Source organism: Musa acuminata, chromosome BXJ1-8 (assembly GCF_036884655.1).
Source record: "Musa acuminata AAA Group cultivar baxijiao chromosome BXJ1-8, Cavendish_Baxijiao_AAA, whole genome shotgun sequence".
NCBI lineage: Eukaryota > Viridiplantae > Streptophyta > Magnoliopsida > Zingiberales > Musaceae > Musa > Musa acuminata.
This window is the reverse complement of record NC_088334.1, coordinates 40,840,624-40,853,822: the sequence shown is the minus strand read 5'-3', so window position 1 is coordinate 40,853,822 and position 13,199 is coordinate 40,840,624. Positions and strand designations below refer to the sequence as shown.

General features: G+C 37.5%; 1 protein-coding gene across 1 annotated transcript; it reads right to left on the bottom strand.

Moving 5' to 3' along the window:
* Positions 1–8,698: 8,698 nt before the first annotated feature.
* Positions 8,699–11,630, bottom strand: LOC135587840 (protein RICE SALT SENSITIVE 3-like). The gene is made up of 7 exons (XM_065079651.1): positions 11,202–11,630; positions 11,029–11,079; positions 10,768–10,884; positions 10,319–10,424; positions 10,129–10,170; positions 9,959–10,015; positions 8,699–9,852 (listed from the first exon to the last, which is right to left on the bottom strand). Exons 1-7 carry the CDS (start codon positions 11,336–11,338, stop codon positions 9,058–9,060), a joined length of 1,305 nt encoding a protein of 434 aa, XP_064935723.1. The 5' UTR covers positions 11,339–11,630; the 3' UTR covers positions 8,699–9,057.
* Between the last annotated feature and the right edge of the window lie 1,569 nt (positions 11,631–13,199).

The window sequence follows — 13,199 nt, the reverse complement described above, 5'->3', positions numbered from 1 at the left end:
GGAGGATCTACTAATATAAAGTTTGTCCCTAAGTGTTCTATGAAAATTTGTTAACTTTACACCATTTCTTTCACAACTAGGAACTTAATGTCAATGTGCTTTGACTTAATCGAGCTCGTTGAAGTATAAAATAGTTAATTTATTGTCATAATATATCTTTAGCGATCTTTCAACCCCTTATATTATTTGCAGCCCTATAACAAATTCCTTAGTCAAATTTCATGATTAGATGCATCAAAATATGCTATAAATTTTGTTGCCATGATGAAAGAATTAATAAGAGATTTCTTAACACTACGCTAAGAAATCGGTCCATCAGCCAACATATAATTGTAGCCTAATAATTTTCTACTATCTTGGCATCCAATAAAATCAGAGTTAGAATGCTCAATGATCTCCAAATGATATGATCTCCTATATGTGAGCATATGACATTTTATTCTCTTTAAATATCTCATGACTCTTTTTGGCTGCCTTCCAAATCTATTCTAAGATTGTTTAAATATCTGTCTAATACTTCAACAATATACACTATATCCAGACACATGTAAACCTGTACATACATTAAACTCACTACAACTGATGCATAGGGAATCTTTTACATTTCTTGAGTTTCTATATTTCCTTTAGAGCACTGATTGAGACTGAATTTGTCTCCCGTTACGATAGAGGTGTCTCCTAATTTATAATCCTGCATGCTAAACATTTTGAGTACCTTATCGATATAGCTCTTTTGTGATAATCCTAGAATACCCGAGATTTATTTCAATGTATTTGGATTCCTAATACAAAAAAATGTTACCAATATCTTTCATTTCAAAATTTCTTGATAGAAATCTCTTAGTTTTATACAATATACTTATATCATTTGTGACAACCGGAATGTTATCCACATACAATATCAGAAAAATGAATTTGCTCTCACTGAACTTGTGATACACATAATCATCAACAGCATTCATCTCAAAACCAAATTAGAGAATTACTTGATGAAATTTGTGATACCATTGATGAGATACCTATTTTAGCCCATAGATGGATTTTGTAAATTTACAAATTATTTTCTTTAGGTCTCCTAACACAAAGTGTTTTATTATATCATATAAATTGTTTCACCAATGTTTCCATTGAGAAATACTGTTTTTACATGTATCTGATGAAACTTCAAATCAAAATGTACAGCTAAAGTCATAATTGTCGTAAAAGTGTCATTCGTTGAAACCGGAGAGAATGTCTCTTTAAAGTCAAATGTCTCTTTAAAGTCAATCTTTTTTTTTTAGTATAACACTTTGCCACAAGACGTATCTTATACCTCTCCACATTACCATTAGAATCCCTATTGATTTTAGAAATCTATTTACAAGTAATGAGTTTCACACCTTCTGGTAATATGATAAGTTCAAACTTTATTATCATGCATAGACTTATACTCCTGATTAATTGCTTCAATCTACTTATCCGAATTGGAATCCTCCATAGCTTCATGAAAGTTGATTGGATCATCTTCCATCATACCACTACTTTCTTCATGTTTTTAGAGAAATACCATATAATCATCTGAAATGACACTCCTCCTTTCTCTAGTGGATCTTCATAAAGGTGCTAACTCTTGTGGCATGGGTTCTTGTGGATGTTGAGTTTGTTCTTCATGAACAATTTTCTTATACTATATGGGAGTTGAAATAACTATATCCTTTTGAGGTACTAAATTTACTACATCAATACCAACTATATGAATTAGATTAGAATGAACCAATTCTTCCTCAAAGGTAAAGTCTTTAACCTTATTTCTCCCCCCAAACTTAATATCCTCAAAGAATGTAATAATTCTCATCTCAAAAATATTTTTTGATTTGAGATCATAAAATTTACACCCCTTAGATCAGTCAGAATAATTAGTAAAGTAACTACTCACTGTTTGGGGTTTCAATTTCTTTTCATTAGGCCTGTAAGGCCTTGCCTCAACTGAATAACCCTATACGTGAAAGTGCCTTCGACTAGGCTTTCTCCCAGTCCAAAACTCATAAGGTGTTTTTGTAGTTGCTTTAGCTGGTACTCTATTAAGAATGTAAGCTGTAATATTTATTGCTTCTCCTTAGAGTAACTCTGGTAAATTAGATAGAGGAATCATACTTCTTACCATATCCTTAAGTGTGTGGTTTCATCTTTCAGTTATACTATTCATGCTAAGTGGCCCTAACATTATATACAGAAGGACAATTCCACACTCCTCTAAGTATAGAGCAAATAGTCTTGGAAGTTGTTTACTTGAGCTATCATTTCTATCGTAATATTCCCCTCCACAGTCAGATCTAATGCTTTTTATCCTTTTGCTGAGTTGGTTTTCAACTTCATCTTTAAATAATTTGAACACATCTAAAGACCGGGACTTTTCATATATTAGATACAAGTATCCACATCTAGAGTAATCGTCTATAAATGATATAAAGTATTGTTGACCATTCTATGAAGGTATAGGAAATGACTCACAAATATCAGTATGTATCAATTCTAAAACATTTGTAGCTCTATATGCACCTGATCTCTTAGGTTTGATTTGTTTACCTTTTATGCATTTAACACAAACATCTAAATATGATAAGTCAATGGGATCAAGATTCCCTTCTGACATAAGTCTTTCAACTCTATATCTAGATATGTGACCTAAACGTTTACGTTATAATACACTCAAATTTTTAATTTTACGTTTAGTACCTCGTAATTCTGCATTCATAGATTCATGATAGAATGCTATAGTATCAAGTAAATATAGATTGTCATAAGTCATAAGTAAACCAATTCTAATCATATTGACAAAGTAAGCTAATTGTTTCCAAATAAATAAGAATAATCAGATTTGTCCAAATAAGAAATAAAAATTAAATTTCATCTAAATGATGGTACAATAAAATTATCTTTTAAATCCAAATAGTATCCAATATACAATAACAATCTAAATGTATCTATAGCTTCCATATTCATCGATTTTTCATCCCCACATAAATGCATCTCTTAACATCATTGGATCTTCGGCAGTTTAGGCAACCCTGCATTGAAACACTAATGTTAGTAGTTGCACCGGAGTCTAACCACCAAGTGTTTCTAGGTACTAAAGTTAAATTGACTTCAGAATAAACCAAAATAAAGAACATATCCTTTTTAGCATGCCAAGCGTGATATTTGACATAGTCCTTCTTCAAATGCCTAGATCTCTTACAGAAGAAACAAGTATCCGCCTTATTTTATTTTTTTTATGTTGGACCCTTATCAGCCTTATTCTTTCAATACTTGTATTTTCTTTTCTTGCCCTTATCTTTTCAGGTGCTAGCCAAGTTAGCACCTTCAATCTCTTCTTGCTTCAACCTTTCCTATTCTTGCACACAATATAAAATGAGCTCATTAAGAGATCATTTGTCATTTTGACAATTATAACTGACCATAAACTAACTAAATTATGCAAGGAGAGATATAAGAATTAAATGGACAAGTAAGTCCTATGATAAGTCAAGCTTTAATGCTTTGAAGCAATATTAAACATCTTCAATGTACTCCTTTATATTTCCTTTGTCATTGTACCTTATGGAAATCAAGCTCTAAAGCATAGTGCTTATTTTCGTCTTATCGTCTTTAAGAAAATATTTTTTTATTTAGGCAAGAAAATCTTTGACCTTGATAATCCCTTTGGATATTGTACTCCTAAAGGCCATCGAAATGTCATGCTTAATGATCATGATACTCATGCGATTAGACCTGTCCCACTTCTTATATAGTCTCCTTTCAACAAGAGTACTAGTTTTCGTAAGAGAAGCGGGTTGGTCTTCCTTTAGTGCAAGGTCCAGATCCATGTAGCCTAGAACAATCAAAATGTTTTCTTTCTAATCCTTAAAGTTGGTTCTATTTCGGTACTAAACTGAGGTTAGCAGATATTATAGCAAGAGAACCTAAACAAAAGAATAATATACAACCATAAATTATACTTAAGTAGATTCAAATAATGATATAACCCATCTCAAAATACCAAGTGCAATATTTATATCTTATCTTTGGACTTCAATATTAATTGCTAGTAATAGTCTTATTATAATGATCAAATATTGATAATAAGACATATCAAATGATAAACCCATCTTTGGATTGATTTATCATTCACATGTATAATTTTATAATTGTTACGTGTTTACCATTACAAGTGTGTATAAAATCTTGTCGGTCATTAATCTTCTTTTGCATCGAGTAATTAGTGCACAAATATAAATCCACACTACATTTAATATATTTTCATGAGAAATGTCACTCATGAGAGGTCACTTTGGTGAATTCATGCATCAAATTACTCAATCTAACATTAAATAACTATATAATCACTAATTGAATTGGAACCATATTAGTCAAATTAGTTTGACCTTAATTTATTGACTCAAACATTTAGTGTATATATACTATTCAATTTATGTCAACAAATAACTTTATAGAACCAATTATTATTAATTAAATTTGTATGAATTTAATTAATGATACAAAATCCAAAGGCGTTGCAGCGAGCAATGTTTTCAGGCGCTGAAGAAACATTTAAAAAAATAAACTAGATGATACACTACAACAAGAAGGTTTATGCATTATAGTGCAAGGCACGATAGACTGTGAAGCACATTGCAATGTAATTACATAAAATCGTCATCTTCCTCGACGATGATAAAACTAAATCATACTAAAATACTACCCAACACCATGAAAATATGTGAAAAATAAGCCTAGATGTTCAGTAATTATTGTAGGATAGCTTTGATACCAATATTATGTTATTCATTGTTGGTAATTTAACACAACAAATATAGATCAAACATACTTTATAGATTCAAAACTGAATTTTAGAATATTTTCATAAAACTTATTAAATCCATAATAATATATATGAAATCCTATAATAATTATGAAACACATTAATACAGAAGCATATTTGATGAATCTATCGAAGTATTTACTGAATTAACCAGTGAATTGGCCTTCTAATTGTAGAATATCCTTAATAACCTTTTAGTTTCTCTTTGACCGGTGAAGAGAATTTGAATTTAATATTACAACTGAGGACCATAACCCTATTTATATGCATAACTGTATCTATAATTATGCCCTAGGATGTTTAATATTTCTAACTTGTCTCATCACTAAGCTAGAAATATTATTGATGGTATCTACACATTTAATTTTTATGATAATTATGCCTCAATCAAATAACTTTATTTTAATTAGATCACTTTATTTTTAGCTAATCAAAATAATAACTTAACACATTTAATTATATATGTATGATCCTAAAAATTCTAACAAATCTAATTAAAGATTAAGTAAGTAAGAAAATAAGCCAAATTTAATGATCTAAAGCCCCCATAAGAGATCATGATAGACTTGTGTGACAACTTCCCTAGCAAATAGAGTGAAAACTCTCTTCTTTATTGAGAGCAAAAACTAACCAAACAATTCTTTCTTGAAAACTCAAGAGTGCCGAATATATAGCATATGCTTAAGACATCAAAGAAATATAAACCTTGTCAACTTGGCAAAATATAATACAGGGGTAGTTATATATTATCCCTTATAGTTAACTATGATTAGCATCTTAATCCATATACTTTGAAAAATAGTATTAGGGTCCCTTACACTTATGAAAGTGAAACATTTAATTCTAATTATTCTTTTGTCATTCACTTCATCAATAGAAAAAGGTGCACATCATGCAAAAGGGGCACGAATGGAAAGAATAAAAAATATAATTTTACTATTTTTACATTATTAATTTTATATAATCTTCCCTACATGGTTATGATCATGAGTTATAGAGTTACAATTATCTATCATAATGATTAAAACCATGAATTAATAAGAGCAAGTATATCCCAATTTAAGGTTTTGATGCTCCCAAAAAAACCTCCAAGAGTGGTGCACTTGAGGCTGTTAATCATAGGTGCTCTGCAAGTCAATTACATGAATGATAGCACGTGTGATATGATACACTCTTTTTTATCATTATTATTATGATATTTTCTCACTTTAAATTATTTTTTGTATATACATATATATATATATATATACATATACATATATATGTATATATATATACATATATATACATATATATGTATATGTATATATATATATATATATATACATATATATGTATATATATACATATATATGTATATATATACATATATATGTAATATACATATGTATATATATATACATATATATACATATATATGTATATATATACATATACATATGTATATATACATATACATATGTATATATACATATACATATGTATATATACATATATAGTGTTATCAATGGATCTATGCAATAGGAATCAGATCATGATGAGATCATGATAATGAGACCGATTCACCTTTAAACATAGACCCTAAAGAATCTCGATTATAAGTTACTTGAGAGGGACATCGAAAATAACTGAACAAATTGGTATACTATATACCCATCCATATGATGAAAGCAGTTAGTCGCATAGTTGGTCTCATTGGAGAATGAGTTCATTAATTGATCCACTCACAAAATGCTAAAAGGTTGATGATATCTCATTGTTAAATAATGATTCCGTCATCCCAATAGTGTATCTGGTCCTTAGACTTGAGACACTAAGGATGTCTTGTATGAGTACTCTACTGTTTGATACCGAACATATAAGTCTAGAAGTTTCAGATTTAGTACAATCGGTTATTGTGAGTGGTAGCCAATCTTACGAGGGTTATTGAGTGTCGATAGAGAATCATCCGCTCTCGGTGTCATGAGAGAAATATCCTATGTGTTCTTACTCAGACAAATCCCTAGTTAGGGTCATTCGGATTGAGAGAAAAAGAGTTCTCCGAGAGAATCCGACTAGAGCGAGACTCTAGTAGAAACCGTATAGGCCTGACAACACAATGCCCAATATACAATCTTTGGGATATTAGATGAATAAGGGACTATAGATATACGGTAACTGAGAACATATAAGTCAAATGGATTGAATTTCCTTATATCGTTTGGGGACTACGGCTTAGTGGCCTAGTATGTCGATGAGTCAAGTGAATTATTATGAAGATAATAATTTAGTGAGCCGGAAGGAATTCTGATAGATATGACTCACGACCTCCTTCATCCTCTCCCACCGATCTATAGGAATTCGGGAATATATGATCTCCCTAGGTAACATAACTATCTTATACGTGATTTTTAGTTCCGTGAGTTTTTGCGCACCAATCTTCGCATGACGATGAAACTTTTTTTATGAAAATCTGGGATTTTTCCTTTTGTTCTTCTGTTGCGCTTGTGATGTCGCCCATAAATTTTCCTATAGAGGCGAGGGGAGTTATCATTTCACCATAGTCAACACTCTTCGAGGCAGCACCTTGATCCAATCTTACAGATGATGAAGTAAAAGTGGAGAGAGGAGGAGGTGATGCTGATCTGGGGCACGCGACCTTGTTGTCGTCGCTATTAGGGGGTGCCCTCCTTGCTAGGCTTTATACGCGGGAGAAGAAGTTATAATCAATCACGGATTGAGTGAACACTACCCACCACCTTCGCGACCCTCGTGGCCTTCCCCTTCTGCTGGTCTTGACGGGATGTCTTCATCAAGATCCACAACATGCGATACCAGTTCCTTCACATCAAGCGCAAGCTCCTCACCCACCTCCACCCCGACCATGCCCTCTACCTTTGGCCAAACTTCCTCCTCTACAAATAGATCATCTTGACCCTCACCTCCACCCATCCTCCAAAACTCTTGCTTCCGACAGTTATCATGAGGATGATGAGAGCCTCAACAAAAAGATTACAAATATGAAAATGATGAAGTTGAGGAGGACGAGGAGCAATTGGTCATCGGTCTCTTTGCCTTCGATCAAGAAGTAGCGAACGATAACAAAAGGAGGCATGACGGGCGAGCAAGATTAACAGTAGGTACGACGAGTGACGGGCAAGGAGGGGAAGAGAAAATTGATCATGACGAGAAATTTATATAAAATTAATAATTTAAAATATAATAAAATTATGTTTTTATCAATTTTCATTCGTATCCTTTTTGCATGTGATAACATATACGTTTTTTTCTGTCGATAAAATTACGACGTAAGAAGAATTGAGGTTAAATGATTTATTTTCATAAGCATAGGAACCCTAATATAACTTTTTAAAATATAGGGATCGGAATACTAATCATAGTTAACTATAGAAAACAATATGTAATTACCCATATAATACATCATATACTGCTCACAGCAAATGCCTATTAAAACAGACAAAATATGCAACCTAGCATAGAGAATTGTGAAAGCCAATTATCTAAGCACCAGCTGACAGATTCTAAACTAAGTCCATTGATGAATCCTCAAAGATCTGGTCAATATTAGTTGTGGACCAAGCTGTACATCATACATTACACAGCAAATGAACTTGAATAAATAGTCATAGCAAAAAAGACTAACATGCATAAACCAATCTTCTAAGCACTTGTTAGACATAGCAAAACTCACTATACTTGTGATCTTTGCAAAAGGGGTGTTTACTTCAACATCCTTTTATATTCTCCAACAAGAGCAAAGATGTCAGAAGCAAAAGAAGTTGCATGTATGGTGGCCATCATCTGTCATCTAATTCAGTATGAGCCTTCTGCTTCTTGTTTGCAGTTAAATCATGGAAATATGAAAGAGGAGGACTCAGCTGCTTTATTTTCCAAACAAAAAGAGCAAGACAACATACTCCTGCTAATTAACTAGACACATTTCTCATTCTCACCAAGAAACCGAGCACAACATTAGCAGAGTTATATTTGCAATCCAATCCTAAAGTCCATCTAAATCACTCTAAAACTACTGCAAACAAAATCCTTCAGAAGATCATCCGCAGCATATCGATACAGGTGAACAAGCAGTTGAAGGCAGACCGGTAGGAGCAAGGATGGAGTAGAGCCAGCCACTGAGAGGAGAGTAAGCCACATGATCACTAGTTCAAACCCTTGTCTTACAACCTCCTCCCACAGACACTAGGCCTGATCTCGGATTAGTCCAAGAAGGTTTCCATGATGTCTTGGTAGATCCCGGCCTCCGAGCCCCTGTAATCCATGGGCTGTGGTGTTGATGCGTGATGATGGTCCAACGAAGACGACGAAGAAGAGGTAGTCATTCTTGCGGGTAATGTGAAGCTCCTCTTGAACTTACTGTTCTCCATCTTCCTAGCCTTGCCGGAATGGCTTTCCAAACTCAAGAGATCCTCGGTGTTACTGGCACTGAGTGCTGCGCCGCAATCGCCTATATTTCCCTGGCCCGGCAAGCCAGAAGCCTCGATGGCCTTCGACTCATCAGCATTGCCACAGATGCTGACCGGAGAGCTTGCAGTCAGATTCTTCCGATCCGTCATGAGAGGATGCTGATGAGGTGGTGGTTGGTGTCCCAACATCTCGGCACCAAACAGTAGCTTGGCATCATCTGTTCTTCCCGTTAAAGCAGTGAAGAAAGACAGTCCATTGGGCCATTTCAGGTCGGATTCCTGCTCCGGGATCATCTCATCCATCTGTGCTTCGGAGGAGGGAGGGAGGAGGTACAGCTGGGTGTCGTCTTTGTTGCTGGGTAGTCCCATTTGAGCCGAAGGGTGGTAAGCAGGGGAAGCGAGTGGAGGGTGGCTCCAGTTGAAGACCGGCGGCGGAGGCCGAGCTGGGATCTGCTTCACCGGGGCAGATGGTGATGGAGAGCTCTTCCTGGAAGAGGAAAACAGCTGGGAAAGGAAGAAGCCAGATTGGTAACCCAGTGACTCAAACATGTGTCTCATCCTCAACACAAAATGCAGGTCTTCAGGTATCTGATACACATCCATACAAACGGATGGAGGAGGAGCATGTCAATATGAAGCACTTGGGGACTGTTCATCTTGGTCCACAAACAGAAAGAAGAACACTGCCACTCACAATGTTGCAGGAACCCAGCTGTAGCAGCCCATGGCCAGCTTGAATCACAGCTATAGTCTGTGCACAGAACATCAATACATCAGAACACAGAATCACTCACCTCAGCACCAGCAACGGAAGGTGAATAAAACAGGATTAAAAAAGAGTGGAAATGGGAGTGTGGGTTTTGCCTGAATGCCAGAAGCAAACTGATCATTCCATTCAGGAGGAAGCTGCAATGACCAGAAAACAACATGAACAGAGAAGCTAGCATATGAATCCACTACTAGTGTTACAGGACCTCTTTCTTTCACTCGCTCAACAAAAGGAAGGAAGAAAACAAAAAAGCAAAACAGTGGCACAGGGGCAAGGGGTACATACAGCATCAAAGGAGCTCTGCCAGTAGTTGGCGATGTTGGGTTCGCATTCAGAAGGTTCCTTGAAGACCCATTTGTGACACTTATCAGAAGCAACCTTACCCATCAGCCTGTTCGAATCAAATCAATCAAACCATATTAAGGTTGAAGCCTGAGCTAGAGCTAGAGAAAAGATGAAGAAGAAGAAGAAGAAGAAGAAGAAGAAGTGAAAAAAAGCAAAAGTTGCAAAACAACTCCCCTCTTTCCCGTCCTAATTTCCCTTTGCTCCTCCTGCTCTTTACCTTTTCCAGACCAATGACAACAAAATAGAGGACACAAAGACTAGCACTAACTTGTACTGGCTAAAGAAACAAATTTGGGCAAAGGATTACACCACAGGCAAAATGAAGAGAAAGATAATAATTATAGTGTCCCTTTCTGTGAAAATAATAACAACACCTACCCAGTACCCACCCTTCTCCATAATTATACAGCTGAATGGACATCTTGCTGAAGGCCTTTCTCACTTGGTCTTCTCCATCGATATCATCCACTCTTGTCCTACAGAACCCATCCTCCCACATCAACATCCTGCAGGCCAAAGGAAGCAATCAAATAGAAGGGAATCAGACATAAACAAAAAATAAATAAATAAAAAATTAAATTAAATTATTTATTCCATCTGCCGAGCAAAAGAGCAACACGAGGTGGTGTGGAGTGAAGAACACGACTCACAGGTTGCCATTGTCGTCCCCAACCTTGCAGCCATTTCCTCCTCTACACCTCCTGCAGCAGCAAGCCACACATCACAAAGAGTTCAAGAAATAGGAGTCGGGGGAAGGAGGAGCCAAGAGATGATGATGATGATGATGAATCGAAGAAGATGGGACAGAGAGCGGAGGGGATACGGGCGAGGTCGGATGGTCCAGAAGACGGAGTAAGTCCAATCCGAGTTGAGGCAGACGTTCCTGAGGGCCTCGTGGAGAGCCAACATGCCCACGGCCTCCTTGCTTCTACTATCTCCTCCCACTCCTGAGCCCACCATCTCTTTCTTCCTTCTATCTCTATCTCTATCTCACTCTTTGTTTGATATATACTTATTTTTCCCTTTCACCCTCCTTGAACTTGCTCCGATGATGCTATCACACCTTCGATCAACAGTGCAACCAAACCCCACACCGAGGTTGGGTAAGTAAAGAGGAGTGGCAGGGCCCCTCGGCTTTCTTTCTCTCTGGTCTCTCTCCAACTCTCTCTTTGCAGCAGGAGGTCTCACATCCCCACCTCAGCTTTCCTACCTTTCTCAGTGGCCTGACCAAGTTTGTTAACAAAAGAGCAGAGAGTGAGAGAGAGAGAGAGAGAGTGAGGGATTTTGGAGCTGTTGGTGTCTGGCTATTACTTTTGGGAGGAGTAGAAAACAGTTCGACATGAGGAGGATACGGGTGAGCTTCTTTCCCTTGCTGCTTTGTCATGTGGCATGCTGGTCCTGTCTCTTTTAACCTCGGGTTACTTTTTAACTCCTATTACAGACCTACCCTCGAGCGCAGTTGACAACACTGTTGCTTGTTCAGGTGACGAGATGAGAGAGGGATGCCAACAGTTGCCCAGCTCACGCTCGCCATGAACCTGCATGCATGGTTCGTTCCCGCTCCACTTGGTCCACAAACCATGGCCATCCCGCAATCCAAGGAAACATGGATGGCGGACGGATCAAACTTCCACCGCCGCAGAGAATTCCAGCAGAACAGCTCGAATTACCCTGGTCATACAATCCGATACCAGATTCAGCCACCACAAATGATCAGATCTCCACCTTACAGCGCACGTGAGTAGACAGTAAAGAGGCAACAGGGAGACCATTGAATAGTCTCTCGGTAGCATCTTCAAACAAGAAATGCTGCCCACATTTTGCATTCTGCCAAACAATATGTCGACTGGTTGGCACATTTCCTCAAGGATCAAGGTGACTGCAGCTGGCAGAACCCCCCTCCCCCCGGTTAATCTTGTCGTCAGTCTCCTCTGCAAGAGGAAGCAAAAGAAAAGAAATCTGCAAAAAAGAAGAGAGAGAACAAAATTGGCACTACCTAAGCAACCTTGGCTGTTGCAGCCTGCAGATGTCAGCTGTTACATTGAGCTCTGTTTCGGTGGTGGGGGGGGAGGATGGTGTTAGTACGCGAAAGCAGGGGCAAATGTGCAGCTCAGCGTCGGCATCCACGGCGAGCCCCTGGCCGCAGGGAAGTATAATATCAGGGGGACTCACGTGCGCACGTGCTGTGGCAGTGGGGCGGTGCCTCGTGAGGCATAAAGAAAGCAAAAGGGAGCAGAGAGAGAGAGGCTTAAGCTCTCATCACTCGCAGAAACAACACACAGTGGCCACCAAACTCTGGTGTGCGTGGCTCAAACCGAGACGGAGCAGTCAACCAAGGAAGAAGAAAGGGGAAGAGGGACGAAGGGAAAGCGAGGGCGCACGAATCGCGGGGCGCTGCGCCCTCTACACGCGACATCCTCAACCTAAACAACCCTCCTCGCTCCACCCCCCGCATTGACCGCCCACCTCTCTCTCTCTCTCTCTCTTCTTCCCTCTGCCCACGCTGATTCCGACTTCTTGTCCCTGTCTCTGGGCCCGGTCCCGGGCCCCACCTAATTATTGTTGACTGGCGGTCCGAATCCGATCCCCGTCAGATTCGCCGGGTTGGGTACGTATCCCGCATAGCTGGTACCCAGAAAAATACCCGTGAGCAAGGAGGAATCTTTTTTTTGCCCCTTTCTTTAGTACTTCAGTTTATTTGTAATTTTAATGATATAATAACTTGACACAATTCTTTCTGTATTTTTCTCAGCCAAAGTTTAGTAATCTGTCAGCATAAATGAATTAACACCATCATTTTATGCTGTTCATTCTGACACAC

Bases quoted from the DNA above. Each gene is read 5' to 3' on its own strand.
- LOC135587840 (XM_065079651.1), bottom strand. From the start codon at position 11,338: ATGGTGGGCTCAGGAGTGGGAGGAGATAGTAGAAGCAAGGAGGCCGTG. The intron at 10,425-10,767 runs GTGGGTACTGGG...TGATTCGAACAG, and splicing joins CTGTATAATTATGGAGAAGG to GCTGATGGGTAAGGTTGCTT. The intron at 10,016-10,128 runs GCAAAACCCACA...TTCTGTGCACAG, and splicing joins AGTTTGCTTCTGGCATTCAG to ACTATAGCTGTGATTCAAGC.